Source organism: Emydura macquarii, unplaced genomic scaffold, assembly GCF_026122565.2.
Source record: "Emydura macquarii macquarii isolate MOO-44397 ecotype Brisbane River unplaced genomic scaffold, CSIRO-AGI_Emac_v2 contig_629, whole genome shotgun sequence".
Lineage (NCBI taxonomy): Eukaryota > Metazoa > Chordata > Testudines > Chelidae > Emydura > Emydura macquarii.
Window position 1 is genome coordinate 3,739,755 of NW_027130766.1, and position 18,004 is coordinate 3,757,758.

Consider the following 18,004-nt stretch of genomic DNA (forward strand, 5'->3'; position numbering starts at 1 on the left):
GTACAGACAGAGGCATCTCCCCCGCTGGAATGTGTTACCCCACCCCAGGCTTGGAGGGAGCAATGGCAGAGGTGCAAGGCAGGGAGAATGGGGGTGTGTGTGTCATGGGATGGGGGGGGAGGGCGTTGGGCGAGTAAGGGGGGAGGTCAGGGCGGGTGGGGAGCTGGAGGGAGGAAGTGGGGCTGCCCCACGTGGGCATCAGGAGTCTAACCCCGGGGCCTGTGTCTCTAAAGACCCCAGTGCTCCACCCCAGGGGCGGGCGCATGCGCTGCACCCCTCGGAGAGTGGGGGTGGGGACTTGGGGACGGTCCCCCTGCTCCTGATGGGTTCTCCTGGCTGCACCTCTGGCCCCTCCCCACCAGGCCCTCGCTGTGGGCTGCACCTTCTTGTGTGTGTGTGTGTGTGTGTGTGTGTGTGCGTGTGTGTGCGTACACACACACCCAGCTTCTGCTCCCTACCTGCCCGCCGCTAAGCCTCTTACCCTTTAATTAAACCTCTTCTCTTTAGCGTGTGATTACATTGTGCTCCAGGCAGGAATCCTGGGGCCGCGCTCTAAGCCAGTTAATGACACACCCAAGCCAGGGGGCTGGGCCGGAGGAGGGCAGGGGAGGGGTGCATGCGTGTAGCACTGGGGGTGCATGCGTGTGGCTTGGGAAACAGGTGGGCCCTCTCTCCTCGGTGTCAGGGCTGGTTCCAGTCCCCTAGCCTGGTGCTAGGGGGGCGCTGTGCTGTAGGGAGCAAGGTGGGTGTCTCCCCAGGGGCGTTCTCCTCCCAGAGCTTGTGTTCAAGGATCCCATGTTTGCTTTGCAAAAGTTGGGGTGTCAACGGGGCATCTCCCCAGGCAGGTGACTCCATTCTGCCCCCACCAGCTTCCCCCGTGGTTTCAGCTGGAGGCAGGGTGCTGCCGTTGCGTGGCGCTGGGGGGAGCTGTTAATCAGTGGCTGCGTTCCACCCCAGCAGTGGCGCATCTCAGCAGTGCTTGTCTTGCGCACGGGGGGGACCCTTGAGGTGAAGCGGCTAGAGAAATACAGGGAGGGCCGAGTGGGATTTCAGGGCCTCTGTGTAAAATGAGGCAGGATGGCCAGGCGGGTCAGGCACGGCACTGGGACTTCGGGGAGCCCGCCTCCGCCACCGACTCCCTGCGTGAGTCACTTGGTCTCTCTGTTCCCCACCTGTCGCAGGCTGAGCAAAGCCCAGGGGGTTGGGGAACAGCAGAGGTGCGGTTGCTGGTTTGCACAGAGATCAGGGACGTTTCTGCCACTGGGCCAGACAAGCCAGATCCCAGGCTCCTCTTCTGCCAGCAGAGCGCTTCCCAGTAGCCCCACGAAACGCCCCGCCGCACAGTCCACCCGGTTTTCTAAGGGTTAATCCCAGTCTCCGTCTGGCTCTGTTTCCCCCAGGACCCAGAGGCCATGGCTGGGAGGGAGGGGAGCCTGCAGACTGGGGATGGGGGAGTTGGGATGGCGCTGGGGGTGGGAGGAGCAGGAACAGGTGAGAGGGAGATTGTCGGGTGGGGGGGGGGGAAGCAGGAGGAGAGTATGTGCGGTGGGAGGGGTTGGGGCTGGGACCAGAGCAGGCAAAGTGGGGATCAGATGTGGGGAGGAGGGAAGGAGGGGAATGGAGGTCAGACTGTGTGGGGGACGGGTCAGAATGGGATCAGGCATGGGGGGGATGGAGGTCAGGCTGGGTGGGGGAGGGGAAGAGGGTCGGGGTGGGGCCTGGGAATGGGGGCTGCGGGTGGGAACAGGTGATTCAGGAGGATGGGGAGGCTCGGGCTGGGGGTCGAGGCTGTCCCTTTAAATTTGTATTCTGTTCTGGCTTATCGTCCTTGGATGTCATCCTCCCTGCTGCCATGGAAACGAGGGGGTGATGGAGCCGGTGCCTGCCGTCTTAAAGGGGTTTAGCCTGCTCCAGTGTCCCATGCCCCCTGGGGAGGGAGGGAGGGGGGGAACCTCTCCCACCTGCCAGGTGCCAGGCAGACACCAGCCCGGCTCCCTCCCCACCCGCGAGCTCCCCACGGTTTGGTCCTGCTCATCGCTCGCCCTTATGCCCTCCGTGGGCAGGAAGGGGTTAATAATTTGGGGTGGGGGCACGAGGCTTGCCCCCTGCCCCATTGAGAAGGGGGCAAAGGCAGGGAAGGGGGAGTGGAGCCCTGGGGGCAGGCTGAGCTGGGCGGGTCCTGGGCTGACAGAGCCTGGCCTGGCCCCACATGTGAGGCTGGGGGTGTGGAGCGGCAGTGTGATGGGCCACATGGGTGTGTGCTGCCTGGGGCTCTGTGTGTGTGTGTGTGTGTGTGTGTGTGTGTGTGTGTGCACGTGTGTATTTGTGCAGCTGTATGTTTGTGCACCATGTGGGGCTGTGGGGGCCAGTGTGATCAGTTGTCTGTGTGTGTGTGTGTTGCATGGGACTCTGCGTGTGTGTTTTGTGTAGCTGTGTGTGTGTGTGAGGTTGTGGGGGCCAGTGTGATCAAATGTGTGTTGTGTGTGCTGTGTTTGGCCGGGTGAGACGCTGTGACTGGCAGGTTGATCAGTTCTGTGTATGCTGCATAGGGCTGTGTGTGTGTGTGTGTGTGTGTGTGTGTGTACATATGGGGAGGGGGCTATGCACAAAGGGGGGAGGATAGGATGTGGCCACCTTAAAGGCGCAGTGCTCCGGGAATGCCACAGTTAACCCCTTCCTTGCTGCACTTTCCATGGGACACAGCCAGTCCGCCCCGGGAGGGACCCTCAGCCCCCTTCTCCGTTGCCTTGAGTAGCTGTTTGGCCCAATGGAAATTGGCTGTCAGTCATTACATTAGGATCTAGGTGCTTTCCACACCCACGTTGCATGGATGGGAATGCCTGCAGGCGGGTGGGGTGTTGCAGATCCGTCTGGGCTGTGTCTTAGTCTGTGCCTGAGCCTGTTCCTGTCCACTGCTGGGGCGAAGGCACCCCGTACCTCAACTCTGTCGCATGTGTCCACTGGAAAAATCCCAGGCCTGCGAACGGAGCATTGATACCAACATCTCACTAGATCTCAAAGAGGAGTGGTGGTGTTGTCAGTTCCCACTTCATACACTGGGAAACTGAGGCACAGGGAGAGGAAGGGACTTGCCCGAAACATCAGTGGCAAAGCCAGGAATAGAACCCAGGAGTCCTGACTCACAGGCTCCCTGCTGGATAATTGTCAACAGGTGTCTGGGTTCCTAGCCCCCCTCTGTAACTACGAGACCATGCTCCCAAGGGCTCAGACTCCAGGCGCCCTCGCAGGCCTCTGCTCTAACCACTAGGTAATACGCAGCGCTGAGAATGCAATCCAGGAGTCCTGTGCCCAGACCTGGAGTGAGTCCACCTGGACCACAGCTGCCCCCCGGGCTCCACCTCCTGCTGCCAATCCATTCGCTGGCGGGCTTTGCGTTGGCCAGGTGGCCTCTCCCGGCAGCAGCGCTGGCGGGGTCCTAACGTCCCCCTCGGTGGCTGATCTCGCCCGCCTTTGCCATGCGGTACCAGCCCAGCCTGTGCCAATCACGCTGCTGGCGGCCGAGCCGCCTGATTGGCTGGCATTTTTGGGTGATGCTGGGTCTTCTCTCCAGCCGGTGGCTTCTGCCTCCCCCGCCTTGCCCCACTCTGTTGCTATCGTTGAAGTGTCAGGCTCAGCCCCATCCATTGCCGGGGCGGGCGAGAGCTGTCAGGGTAGCGGGATCTGGAGACGGTCGCCGTGGCAGCCAGCTCGGGGTACCCGCGTCTCTGAGCGGCGGAAGAAGCCTGTGTCTGAGCATCCCTGACCGCAGCCATGAGCAGTAGCCCCGCCAGTGGCGTCTCCTTAGAGGGGATCTCGCTGGCTTCCTCGGAGGAGTCCGAGCTCCGCAGGGAAGGTAGGGCTCCTGCGTCCCAGCGGATGCCTGGAATCCGGGGGTCTGGGGCGGGAGGAGTGGGGGGGGGGGGGGGCGGCGGCTTCTGGCATCAGGAGGGAGATTGGCTCTGCCCCCACCCCCTTCCCTGCTGCCTCCAGGGCCGTGGTCCAAGCTGAGCTGCGGCGTGAAATGTCGGAGATGTTGGAGGGGCTGTAGACAGGAGGCCAGCGATGACGGAGCCGCTGAGCTGGTTAATCCCCCAGCAAGGAAGGAAGAGGGGCACTGAGCTGTGCAAGGGGGAGGGAAGGGGGCAGGGACTGTGTGTGAGCCAGCCCTGCCCCCAGGGGAACCCCTGCCCCCCATTTCCCCGCTGTCCCTCTCCCCTAGGGGTGGAAATCTAGGATGTTCTGCGCACTAGGAGTGGGCACTGGGCAAGTGGGATGCCGCAGGCTGAGATCTTTGCCCGGATGGCAGGTCTGCCTGGAATCTGGGGGGTTGGTCCCCATCCGTCATGCTTTCCCCCTCCCTTCCAAAGAAATGAATTAGGGGGATGGGTCCCCTCCCCCTCCTGGCCAATAGCTGATCTCTGAGGGGGGGTGGGACACATCCCTTCTCCTCCCCCCCACTTTGTATTGGTGCTAACAGGGGTCTCGGGGGCTGGGACCAGGGTTTTGGGGTCTCTCTGTGCCCTGGGCTCCCCCCAGGGTCTGTATTGGGGATGGGGTTCAGTGTAGATGGGACCAGCGGGGGCCCTTTCCTTCGCTGACCAGCGCATCGCCAGCCCTGGGGGTGGCCCTGCCCCTGCTAGTGCGACCCCCTTGATTCTAACAGAGCATCACCATGGGCAGGGCTGGCCTGTAGGTATAAATAGGGGCATTTGGGGGGAAGGAAAATAGGACCCAGGTCCCTTCTCTCCGCTGAAATCACGGGACTAGAGGGGCTTCTCTGGGGGCCGGACTGGAAGTGAACGGGGCGGGGGCCGCTGGCAGGCATGCACCAACCCCTTCTCCCTGCCAGCTAGGGCGCGCCGGCATCCTCGGGGTTAATCCAGACAGTGACAGCGCCTGCCCCATGGTGGTGGTGGGGGGGTTTGCGGGGAGGGGGGTGATTTCCCTTGTGTTTTGCCAGTTGTTTATGAAAGGGCAAATGTGGTGCTGGGAGCAGAGGCCCTGGGGGGTCCCTGGCATGGTGAGAGAGAGGAGCTGGCGTTCCCCACTGGAGAATGGTACCGAAAAGTGCTTCAGAGAGGAGGGGGCGGTGGGTTGTTTCTCTGCTTGGCCTTTCACCTCTGGGGGTCTGGGCTTGGAAACTACTGAGGCTCCATGCCTCGAAGTGCCTGAGGCTTCGGGGTGGTGGGGGGTCTTGGCATTCACCGCACCGGTGGACACAAAGGGCTGAAGCGGTGGAAGAGCAGGAGGTGCTGCAGATAATCATCAATGTGCCTGAGGTCTGTGGACGGCTCTGGACTGAGAGGCAGCAGCAGGGTTGTGTATGCCTGGGGGAGCCCAGGGCTGGAACTGCAGAGCACATCAGAACAGCCATACCAGGTCAGCCCAAGGGTCCGTCAAGCCCCGTATCCGGGCTCTGACAGTGACTGGAGCCAGATGCTCCACAGGGAGTGAACGGAACAGGGCAATTTCGAGAAATCCATCCCCTGTCATCCGGTCCCCGCTTCTGGCAGTGGGAGATTTAGGAACATTCGGAGCAGGGCGGGTTGCGTCCTGGACCATCTTGGCTAATAGCCACTGATGGCCCTATCCTCCATGAGCTTATCTAAGTCTTTTCTGAACCCAGTTATGCCTTGGGCCTTCACAACATCCCCTGGCAATGAGTTCCACAGGTTGGCTGTGCAGTGTGTGAAGCAGTACTTCCTTTTGTTTCTCTTAAACCTGCTGCCTGTTCATTTCATCGGCTGACCCCTAGTTCTTGTGTTCTGTGAAGGGGTAAATAACCCTTCCTTCTTCACTTTCTCCACACCAGTCATGATTTTACAGACCTCTGTCATATCCCTCCTCAGTTGTCGCTTTTCTAAGATGAACAGTCCCCATGTTTTTAGTCGCTCCTCATATGGAAGCTGTTCCATACTCTGAATCGTTTTCGTTGCCCTTCTCTGAACCTTTCCCAATTCTAACAAACCTTTTTTGAGATGGAATAACCAGAACTGCGCGCAGTATTCAGGCTGTGGGCATAATGTGGATTTATACAGTGGCATTATGATACTTTCTCTTTTATTGTCTATCCTTTTCCTAATGGTTCCTCACATTGTGTCAGCTCTTTTGATTGTTGCTGCACACTGAGCAGATGTTTTCAGAGAACGAGCCACAATGACCCCAGAGTCTCTTTCCTGAGTGGTAACAGCTAATTTAGACCCCAGTCTTTGTATGTATGGTTGGGATTATTTTTGCCACCGTGCATTATTTGCACTGATCAACACTGAACTTCCTCTGCCATTTCGTTGCCCAATCACCCAGTTTGGTGAGATCCCTTTGTAACTCTTCACAGTCTGCTTTGGACTTAACTCTCTTGAGTAATTTTGTCATGGGCAAATTTGGCCAGCTCACGGCTCACCCCCTTTCCCAGATTGTTTATGGATGTGTTGAGCAGCACAGGTCCCCGTACAGATCCTTGGGGACCCGCTATTTACCCCTTTCCATTGTGAAAACTGACCCTTTATTCCGATTCTTTGTTTCCCGTCGTTGGACCTGTCACTGATCCGTGAGAGGAGCTTCCCTCTCGTCCCATGACCGCTTCCTTTGCTTAAAAGCCTTCGGTGAGGGACCTTGGCCTGGTCCGCACTACAGAGTGAGGTTGACCTAACTTTGGAAGTGTCTACGCTTAACTTTCGTTCCCGCCAACTGCCCGGCTGTGCCGACTTAGTAACTCCCCCCCCACCAGCGGTGCAGAGGCAGGGTCGCTGTAACGAGGGCGACGCATGGCGGTGTAGATACTGCGTCGCTGACGTTGACCGCGACTGGCTTTCCGGCGCCGTCCCCCCGCGCTGACGCAGTCGGTCAGATCAGTCGGTACCAGCGCGCCGGGTGAGGACGTGTACTAGAGACGCAGGCAGCGCAGTGTAAACCGGCGCAAGCCAGGTCCTGGCTGTGGCTTGTCCTGAGGTAAGTTAAGTGGCTTTAATTTGCTGATGTAGACGTGGCTCTTGTCACAGGCTTTCTGGAAGCTGCAGTTCCCGTGCTGGCAGGGCTGGAGATGCCATGAGGACGGTTTGGCGTTAGCCCGTTGGTGACCCCTGCAGATCCCTGCCGCTTCTTGCTTCTCAACCCTCTCTGGGTGTCGTGTGCCTAGTTAACCATTTAACGGCAGGACTGTCAACACTTTTTTCCTGAGTAGGAGGCTCTTGCTTCTCACTCTGTGCTGGGTGATTCCGCGCCAGCCGGGCTCCAGAGAGTTTGGCATACAGGCGCAGATTTGCTCCCACCCTCGCCCGTGCCCACATTTCCACCCGGGCTCTGTGGCCAACACGTTGTCACATGCTCACACTTATCCCCCACGTCCATGGGTGGAGACAGAGACCCTGTCTCTGCGCTCAAACTGGGGCCTGGACATTCAGACACCTGCACGCAGATACACAGGTGCAACCCCCCCAGGCATAAACAGGTTTGCACATGCAGCCAGCTGTGTGTGTGCATGCTCATGTACCTACATCCACCCATGGGCATTGTGGTAGCACCTGGAGACCCTGCTCATGCCCCAGCACCCCCTTGTGCTAGGTGCTGTACAAACCCAGAACAAAGTCACGCCCTGCTCCAAGGCACTTGGTGCATGCGTGTGCATTTGCACATATGCGCAGACTCACATATCTGCCCTGTCCGTTCACAACACTGCCCGTGCTTCCCCACCCCATTGGCAACTGTTTCTGTCCCCCCCCAGCCTTCATAAAACATTATTTTTTTTCACATAGCAACTGAGCTAGGTGGGCCCAGCTGAGTGATCTGCAAACACCTTGTCCCTCCCCCTGAAGCGCTTACAGGGTAAAGGGACAAAGGGAATCTGAGGCCCAGCCTGTGCCCAGCACCAGAGCCGGAAAAATCCTAGTCCAGTGCTCTACTCACTGGACAATGCTGCCTCTGTGCACAGCCGCCCGCCCACCCCCCAGCCTCTGCAGTGTCTCTGCTAAGCCGAGGGGGGGTTGGAAATGGCACTGGGGAGTGATGAATACAACCATCCAGGGAGGGACTGTTTATCTGCTGTGCTGAGTGCCCCCCCCATGCGACCGTCCCCTAACCCCGTCTCGCCCACGTCCCCCTAAGATGCAGGTTCGGATGCTTGGGCCCTCGCTCCTTTTTCTGCCTGCCCCTGTCTCCTGGCCGTGGGCACCGCCTGCGGCAGCTCTGTTCCCCAGCCCTGCAGGGTCTGCAAAGAGAAGCCGGCTGGTGCTGCCCCGCTGACCCAGCCCCCTCCGCGACCCCCACAGCAGAAGCCCAGGAGAAGGGGCTGATCCGCCGAGCGCCACCCCCTCCCAGAACGCGGGCAGCGCGGAGCAGTAAACAGCTGCCAGCCTGCCCAGCTTCTCCCCCACCCCCCAACCACACTCCGCTGCTGTGCTCAAAGCTCCGCATCCTTTCACAGATGAGTGAGCGTGGCGGAGGGGGCATTCGGGGGCAGACGCGCCTCGGTGGCTTGTTTGTGCTTTGGGCCACCCCCTCCTCCCCCGATTCGTTCGTGAGCCGTCAAGGCGCTTTCCAATGAGCCGGCTGCTCCGGGCTGTGGCTCTACCCCTGCCCCCCAATTCCTTCGGGATCCCCAACTCCCAGGATTTCTCCCATGACACCCCCCTCACCCCCACTCCGACCCCTGAGGGGATCCAGCTGACCCCTGCACGCCCCACCTCACTCCATTGTGGGATCTGGGGTTTCTCAGGACACCCCCACATCCAGGATTTCCCCTCACCCCACCCTCTCACTCGTACCCCTCATAGGTTCTGCCCAACCCTTCTATTTCCTCTCCTGACCCCCTCCTGAGCCCCTGACCCCCCCTTCACAAACAAGTTGCTATAAATCATAAAGCGTGTTTAATATTTAACTCCCCCGCTTCCCCCAAGCAGATCGTGGCTGGCCAGGAGGGTGACTGGAGCTGCCCTTTGCCCAGCGTGGCTCCCGCCTGGGGCAGGGAGCTCACCCGGGGCTCAGAGGCGGGAGGATGGGTGATCGTGTGGTTTTAGGCTGGCCACCCTCGGAGAGGAGGCTGAGTCCTGCCCCCATCCTGCCAGGCCGGTGTAGGTGTCTGTCTTAGGTTCTTGCATTGCTCTGGTATCCGAGCACCCCCGCAATCTTCAATATATTTAGCTTCCTAACGTCCCTGTGAGCTGGGGCAGTGCTGGGATCCCCGTGTTACAGAGGGAGAACCGAGGCACAGGGAGACGGAGGGTACGTCTGCGCTGCCATTAGACGCCCGCGGCTGGCCTGCGCCGGCCGACTCAGGCAGGGCTTGGGGTAAGGGACGGTTTGATTGCGGGTCGGAGATGATTGGGAACCGGGGCACTAGGATCCCTGGAGGGTCCCAGAGCAGGGCCCAAGGTCTACACTGCAATTAACTAACCTGAGACAGCTGGCCTGGGCCAGAATTGCAGTGTAGACACACCCTCAGTGACATGCAGAGAGTCTGTGTCAGAGCAAGCACCTTAACCACTGGGCAATCCTTCCCCTCAGGTTGGGCTAAGGGGCATTTTGCCCCCTCATTGGTGGAGACGGACATCGCTCAGACCCCCCCAGCTCTGAACCATGGGGTCCAGCTCCAACCTGTGCAGCCTGGACCCGCCTCCTTTTTGTTCCAGCCTGAAACAAACTCTCCTTCCCCACCTGCTCTGTTCAGAGGCCTGGCTCCAACGCCAACCTCCTTAAAGGGGCAGGATCCTGGGGAGGTGGTGGCATCTGTTCCTAGATGAGGGTCACTTTTCCTCAGCAACCTGGGAGCAAGCCGGACACCTGTGTCAGGGCAGGAGGCCAGCTGAACTGCAGATGGCAGAGCCTGCAGCTTTCTCGCCCACCCTGTCCGGATTCTCCAGCCCTGCCTATTTCTACAACCACATCCGCCTCCTGGGCGGTGCTGGGAAATTCTCGGGGGGTTGTTTCTTTAAGGGGGAAAATGCACCTTTTCCTGCCTTCGTCTCTTACCGGCCTTGGACAGGGGTCGCTTGCTAGGTTCAATGGGGCATCTCTCACCTGATCAATTTCCTGCCAGTGCAGGGGGCTCTGGGGGCCCTTCAGACTCTCCTGTCCTGGGCCTGGCGCTCACCACGGTTTAGTCTGCCGAGGGCTGACAGAAGCGGAGTCAGTGAAGGAGAATGGGGGGCAAATGCAATGGCCCGTGCTATGGAGGAGCTCACACGGGGGAGTCTCAAACATTTTTGCTGGGCCCCCCTTTGAAAATATTTCAGGCTGTGACAACCCCCCACAAAAAGCAAGGACCCCCCCCCCGCCCCGGACCATGCCACTCTTACTTCAGTGCTGCTGCTGGGGGCAACGCTGCTTTCAGAGCGGGGCACCCGTTCACCGGCCCTTTGGCCACCCAGCTCGGAAGGTCTCAGGCTGTCAGGTGCGTGCGTTGCTGAGAGCCAGAGCCCTGGCATGCAGGGTGGCTAACCGCTTGCAACCCCCCTGTTATAGCCTGGTGACCCCCCTGAGGCTACCCCACTTTGAGAACCCCTGGACGAGAGGATCTAATGATCCCTTCTGGCCTGAATCTCTGCACACTCCTCGTTGGCCCTAGGGTGTCCCAGGAAGGACGAGGACCCTTGGGGGTGGGGAGGGGTTGTCACTGAGACCTCCCCAGCCCCAGGTCTGTTTGCCAGAGATGCTCCCTGGGAAGGTTCTGGGCAGCCGCGTGGCTGATTCTTCTCTATAGACGGTCGGGCTTGGGGCTGTGGGTGGTTGAATCCTACTCCAATTCTCTGCCGTGACAGAGGGAGCGCGGGGTGGGGGTGGAATCCCTCCGTAATTTCCCCCGCGTCCCCAGGGAGGGCTTTGCGGGCTGGAGGGAGAGCGGACACCGGTGGGCGGCTTATGTGATGGGATTGGGTCAGGGCAACCACAGGCCGCCTGTCCTGGTAGCAGCCGTGATGCCGTCCCAGGCTGTCTGCAAAAGCCTCGCTTGCAAACGTGCTGCCTTCCAGCCGTGCTTGACTTCCACCCACGTGGCTCTTTTCTTTCCCCCCCCAGCGATGCAGCAGGTCCTGGACAACCTGGGCGACCTCCCGAACTCCACGGGGGCGGCTGACCTGGATCTCATCTTCCTCCGCGGCATCATGGAGAGTCCAATAGTAAGATCCTTGGCTAAGGTACTGTCGCAGGGGGGGCGGCCGGGGAAGGGGCAGCGGCTGCCTTTGAACCTGCTTTTCCGGATCAGGTGCAACATCCCCTGCCCCCTTCTTCCAGCCTCAGGTGCCTTTGCGCTGCGGCGCCGTTGCAAAGCTGCTGTCCTGCTGTTGTCCCTGGCTCCTCCGTGTCTCCCCTGCCTGGGTAGTGAATGAGAAGCCAATGCAGCAGGTGCAAAGGACGCCCCACGTGCCCAGTCTGAAGCTGGGGGTCGTGAGCGTGGGGGCGTGTGGGGAGTGTCAGAACCCGTGAACCGGCTGCGGGGTGTGATGTGTGCGCGGGTGTAACTCTGAGAGCAGGCGTGTGTGTTGGCGAGGCGGTTGGGGGGGCGTGTGTGTGGCATTTGTGCATGGAAAGTGTCGGTGGATTCTGCGGACGCTCGTGTGTGTGGGTGGGGGTGGGGTGGTGGTGAATGTCACGGCCTGGTAGTTTTGTGTGTGTTTGCGAAGGGTCTGAATGTAGAGCGGGGTGCAGAGGTGGAATGTCTTTGTAGGTCACAGGTGGGGCTTTCCAGGTTGGCTGTGTGGGCTCCAACGCGCTCGTCTATGTGCGTGCCGATTGGTTACGCGTTGGCGCATGCCAGTGACATGGCTGGGTGGGTGTGCACCCATCTGTGTGAGTCTGTGTGTGTGTATGCTGGCTCCAGTGTGTGTGTGTGTGTGTGTGTATGCTGGCTCCAGTGTGTGTGTGTGTGTGTGTGTGTGTGTGTGTATGCTGGCTCCAGTGTGTGTGTGTGTGTATGCTGGCTCCAGTGTGTGCATGTGTGTGTGTGAGTTGTGTGTGTGTGTGAGTTGTGTGTGTGTGTGTGTGTTTGTGTGTGTGTGTGTGTGCGTGTGTATGCTGGCTCCAGTGTGTGTGTGTGTGTGTGTGTGTGTGTGTATGCTGGCTCCAGTGTGTGCATGTGTGTGCGTGTGTGCGTATGCTGGCATCAGTGTGTGCGTGTGTGTTTGTGTGTGTGTGTGTATGCTGGCTCCAGTGTGTGCATGTGTGTGTGCGTGTGTGTATGCTGGCCCCAGTGTGTGGGTGTGAGTCCGTGTGTGACAACGTTATTTTTAGGCCCCTTCGGTGCGTTGCTCCCCTGGGTCCCCAGGCAGCCGCTCCCACCCGCCAGCCCCCGTCGCTGGCACCGACACAGAGGGAGCGACAGGCGCCGGTTAAAGGCGGCTAAAGACGGGCCGCATGGCTGGGCTGCCAGGGTCCCTCTGGCTGCTGGGTGACAGACCTGGGAGGGGGCCGGTGACACGGACGCAGGGGGCTGGGGGGGGGGGAAACAGGAGGCGGAGATGCTCCCCGTAACCCCACACTGGGCTCTTCTCTCACCACTGCTCTGCCCAGCCCACCCCCTGCCTTTCCCAGCGGGCTAGTGCCCGCCTGTACGCCGGCTCCTGTGCGTGTGGGGCATGCCAGGGCTATGGAGGGGGCTGTGTGCGCATGGCAAGTCCCTGCAGACCTGATGGGCTGCGGTGACAGCTGGCATGGCAGCGTCTCAGCCGAGCCCCCCGCCGGGTTCCCCTCCGTTTTAGCCAGGGCTGGCAGGCTGGTGAGGCTGGCCATGCAGACGGGCACCGCCCGCGCAGCTGGACGGGCCCGGTGCACCCTGCCATCCTGCTGGTGCCTGCGAGCAGATGCTGGGGTATTAAGCACCACGTGCTCGGACGTCTGTGTCGCCGCAGGCGGTGTGGGGGGGGGGAAGGAGATCGGGCTGGTTCGACATCACATGTCCCCCCCCCCATCTCTTCCTCTCAGCGTGGTAGGTCTCGTCAGCCGGGGGCTCCAGGCGGAGCAGGGTGAACAGGGCGGGTGAGGGTTAAGCGGGCTTTCTTTGTGCTCTCTAATCCCCCCCACCCCGCCCGCAGGCTCACGAGCGCCTGGTGGAGACAAAGCTGGAGGCCGTGAGGGACAACAACGTGGAGCTGGTGCAGGAGATCCTGCAGGACATCACCCACCTCGCCAGGAGCAACAGCACCGCCGCCGAGCTGGCGCACATCCTGCAGGAGCCCCACTTCCAGGTGGGGCCGCGGGGCATGGGGGGAGGTGGGCAGCTGGGCTCGCCCCTCTGGCTGTGTGCGTGCGGCTGCGATCTGGGTCATGCCATGGTGCAGGAGATGTTGGTTTGAACGATTTATCCGCTGGGAGGCGGTAGGACGACGGGACCCGCTCCTGGGGTCAGGGTCCCATTGGGCAAATAGCTCCCCCAGAACCAGCCCCCCGCCCCTGCCCGTGCCCCGGGGAGCTCCCGGCCTGATTTAGACACTAGGACGCAGCAGGATACCTAGTGGGGAGGGAAGAGATAACGGCCCGGACAGTGTGAGCGCAGCAGCCGCAGGATGGCGCTGGGGTCTGGCAGGGAGCTGGGTGGAACGTGTCCGCGGTGCCCCCCTTAGCCAGGAGCGGCGGCAGGACTGGGCCGTGTGAGCCGCGGCCGGGAGCGGGGGCCAGGAGCTAAGAGAGGGGACCGGCGGCCCAGAGCAGGGGCTGCAGCTGTGGCAGACCTGGGGAAAGAGCAGGGCTGGGTGGCGCTCCCGCCCTGCCCCCTCATCGGGGCTGGCCCGGGCCCCACCGAGCCCCTCGGGTGTTCCTCTGTGCCCTCCTCTGGAGGGAGGGGGCATGCCCCACAGTTTGGGGACCACTGAGCTAGAGTTTGGCTGGGATCTGGCCTATGCCGGGCAGGCGGGGATCCAGTCTGTGTTGCACCAGCTGGGATCCGGCTGGGATCCGGTCTGTGCCACGCGGGCTGGGATCCGGTGGAGATCCACTCTGTGCTGGCGGCCGCGCTGCCCTTTCCTGCCTGTGCTCTGCATGCAGTGGATAAAGCCCCTTCTCCCCTGCTAACGTCCCTCCCTTTCCTCCCCTCCTGCCGGGGTCTCAGTCTCTCCTGGAAACCCACGACTCGGTGGCCTCCAAGAGCTACGAGACGCCCCCGCCCAGCCCCCTCCTGGACCCCATGTTCAACAACCAGCCGGTGCCGCCGGATGCCGTGCGCATGGTGGGGATCCGCAAGACCGCCGGGGAGCACCTGGTGAGCTGGGGCACAACGGAGGGTGGGGCGGGGGCAACTGCCGCCGTTCGGGAGCCGCCTGGCAGGGCTGTGCACATCCCACAGGAATGATGGTCCGCAGCGTGACCGGCCCTCTGATAACACAGGCAGCCCAGTGCGGGCCTGGCCCCCTCCCTCCCCAGCTCCGTGTCTGCAGAGCCGACTGGGGAGCCCCCTCTGAGATCCCGCCGCAGCCCCTTTCCCCCTCCCGCCCCCCGGCGCTGGCTGCCAGCCTGGCCTCCCCCCGCCCCCTCCAGCGGGGCATCAGTGCCGCTCTATTAATCCGTCTGCGGGCCCTCCCCTTCCACCGGAGATCAGCCGGGCGGCAGGGAGGGGGTGTGTGTGGGGCAGGCTGCAGGCGGAGGAATGCAGGTGGGAGGAGGTTGCGGAGATGGGGATGGGTGTGTGGAAGGGGGGTGGTGTGTGTCTGTGAAGGGGAGACGGGGTGGGCAGCGACGGGCATGTGCGGGGAGGAGGTGTGTGCGGATGGGTGTGTGCCAAGGGGGTGGGGGGGGGGTGTGCGGGGAGGAGACGTGCCAGGATGGAGGAATGTGTGTGTGTGGGGGGGATGGGGTGTGTGGGGATGGAGGTGTGTGGGAGGGATGGATGTGGGGGGATGGGGTGTGTGGGGGAGGGGGTGTGCAGGGATGGAGGGGGCTGATGTGTGTGTGTGGGGGGGCGTGATGTGTGGTGTGTGCACGCGCATGTGGCATGTTCCCAACACAGCTTCCCCACACAGCCACTCAGGGACGTGCATTAGGGGGCGGGGGGGGGGAGTGGAGGCTTCCCAGAGTCCTCACCTCCCCCAGGACCTGGGGGCCAGCCCCCCTCTGCCCCCAGCCTTGTCCGGCTACGGGGTAACGGAAGGCTGGGCTCATCAACCCCCGTCCCCCTCCCTCCCCTCAGGGCACAGCTGGCTGGGAGGCTGGGCTGGGCGTCGCAGGGAGCCGGCGGGGCGAGGGGCTGCAGCGATGGGCCCAGCTCCCCGTGAGGCCCCAGGGGCCAGGCTGTTGCAGGGCCAGGCTCTGAGGTCCGTGCCCCCCCCCCCGTCCCCCGCAGGGCGTGACGTTCCGGGTGGAGCGGGGCGAGCTGGTGGTCGCCCGCATCCTGCACGGCGGCATGATCGACCAGCAGGGCCTGCTGCATGTTGGCGACGTCATCAAGGAGGTGAACGGCAAGGAGGTGGGCAACGACCCCAAGGTGCTGCAGGAGATGCTGAAGAACGCCACCGGCAGCGTGGTCCTCAAGATCCTGCCCAGCTACCAGGAGCCTCACCCGCCCCGGCAGGTAGGACCCCCCTCGAGTACCTGGGTGTATGCACTGCACCCCCTCTTTATAGCACCCGCGGTACCTGGGGTGTATGCATTGCACCCCCTCTTTATAGCACCCGGGGTACCTGGGGTGTATGCACTGCACCCCCTCTTTATAGCACCAGGTTGCACTGCACCCCCTTTTTATAGCACCTGGGGTACCTGGGGTGTATGCATTGCACCCTTCTTTATAGCACCAGGTTGCACTGCACCCCCTCTTTATACCACCATGGGGTGTATGCACTGCACCCCCTCTTTATAAGCCCATTACAGCTGGCTGGGGAGCATGTGCTGTCCCCCCCCATTATAAATCTCCCTGTGCCAGCCCCTCTCCACTCCCCCACTCCTGTCTGCTCCCAGCAGGGGAGCGTCCGGCGGGGAGGTCACCCAGGGATGCCTTGGGCAGGGAGCTGGAAGAATTTAATAAGCAGCTGTCAGCTCGATGTGCTCAGCGGCGTAACAGAGCCGGACCACGTGCAGCCCGGGCGCCTGTCCCTCCCACCTCCCCCTGGCCGCCGGGGCTTCTGGATAAAGCAGGGGAGGGGCCGGCAGCCGGCTAGATTCTCCCACCGGGGGTGGGTGCTGCGCGCTGGGCTCTCTCGCAGTGAACGGGGGCGCTCAGTGACACCCTGCCGACGGCTCGCTCCCCGTTGTTCTGGCCAGCATGAGCCCCACAGTGTAAAGTGCTGTGAGGATCTAGGGTGAAAGGAGGCGAAGTGTGTGTGCGAGTGTGAGTGTGTATGTAGGTGTGGTTCGTACGCAGGGGTGTGTGGAACTTACGCAGGCCTTTGTATGTGTGTAGAACATATAGTGCAGGTGTGTGTGTGTGTGTGTGTGGGGGGGGGGTGTATATATGCAGGCTGGTGGGTGTAATTGTGTAATACATATGCAGGCGTGTGTGTGGTATGTAGGTAGGCCTGTGTGTGTAGCACGGATGCAAGCCTGTGTGTCTGCATGTGTGTAGTTGTGTAGCACATATGCAGGTGCGTGTGTGTATCTGTGTATATATATGGGCCCATGTGTGCAGCTGTGTGGTATATATGTGGGCCTGGTGTGTGCATTATATACAGGCCTCTGTGTGCAGCTGTGTAATATATATGCAGGAGTATGATTGTGTGTGTGTGTAGCTGGGTAGTATAAATGAAGGCCTGTGTGTTTTGTGTGTTTCCCTGCTGGGCTGTTGCTGTCTGTCTGTCTGTGCTGGATTTGGGGACAGATAATCCCATCAATGGCGGGGAGGATGTTTACCTCTCTAATCCCCCCGCTCACCCTCCCTTCCCGCGGAGGAGAATTTCCCTGTCCCGGCAGCTCCGATAACCCCTCCCTCCCTGGCCATGCCGCTGCCGAGGGGGGCTAATGCACCCCCGCACCGGGGCTGCCCTGGGCTCTGCCCACATGAAAGGCACTGGGCCTGGGGGAAGAGCTGGCGCTGGGCTCACACCCCACGGACGGCAGGGGCTGCAGGCAGACTGCAGCAAAGGCCACGGGCGGGTGGGACAGGGACTGGGGGGGGATGCATGCGGGAGGCTAAAAACAGCCCCCCAAAGAGTCAATTGTAGGCTGGGCCAGAGAGAATTGTGGGAACTTGACCCCCAGAGTCCCACAATTCCCTGCGGGGGGTGATAATATCCCCCAAGCTGCTGCAGACATTTCCCACAAGGCAGTGCAGCCGGCAGTGGCGCAGGGGACGCTGGGACCCCGAACCACAGTGCCGCGTGTCTTCTTCCGATGCAGCGCGGTGCTCCGAGGACGCACGGCGCCAGCAAAGGCAGCCAGATGTGAACGGGCTCTGCCGAGGGGGGCTTTACCAGGGCACCCTTTCCTACTGCTCTCACCGGCCCAGCTGTTGGGGGCAGCGTAACTTGCCCAGGGCTTGTCTGGACCCCTTTTGTACCTGGTTGCCAATGAACTCGAGGTGGTCAGCCTGTCTGGGAAGGCAAGCGAGGGCATTCCCCTCGCCTTAGATCCGGGCTGCGCGGGTTCCGTCCTTTCCCCTGGGCTGGTCCCTAGGGTGGTGAATGAACATGACTCGCCTGGATGAAGCGTCCGGAGAGAGGCTCTTTACAAAAGTCAAGTAAAGACGAGCCCTCAGGGTTTGTGTGAGTGGAGGCTAGGGTTCGCCTAGGCCAGATAACAGCTGTTCAGATTGTAACTGCCCTCTGCGTGCGCTAGGGCCGTGTCTGCGCTCCAGGCTTCTGCTGGCCTACCTGCGTCGGTCAGGGACGTGGAGAGGTGTGATCCCTGATCAGTACCACTGTGCTGGCAGAAACCCCTAGTGTAGACACCACTCCACCAGCCGGGAGTGCTTCTGTTAGCACAGCACGTTCAGAGAGGTTTCTAGGTCGGTAGAAGAACTCCTCCTGTCAGCACAGGCTTTTAAGAGGTGTTCGCTAAGGCAGGTTAGCAAACTGCCCCTTTTCCCCTAGTGCAGACAAGCAGGGCCGTATTATCCATTAGGCACAGTGCCTGGGGCCCACGAAACTTTCAGGGCCTA

At 61.3% G+C, this 18,004-nt stretch overlaps 1 protein-coding gene across 2 annotated transcripts in view; it reads left to right on the plus strand.

Moving 5' to 3' along the window:
• MPP2 (MAGUK p55 scaffold protein 2) overlaps positions 1-18,004 on the plus strand; it is a 38,817-nt gene that overhangs the window by 7,007 nt on the left and 13,806 nt on the right. Inside the window, exons 3-6 of one of the 2 annotated variants that reach the window (XM_067541079.1) lie at positions 11,008-11,126; positions 13,020-13,172; positions 14,033-14,182; positions 15,260-15,487. In XM_067541079.1, the coding sequence (XP_067397180.1) occupies positions 11,008-11,126; positions 13,020-13,172; positions 14,033-14,182; positions 15,260-15,487 (650 nt within the window). The remainder of the gene's footprint in view (positions 1-11,007; positions 11,127-13,019; positions 13,173-14,032; positions 14,183-15,259; positions 15,488-18,004) is intronic. The other variant, XM_067541080.1, reaches the window with a different exon arrangement.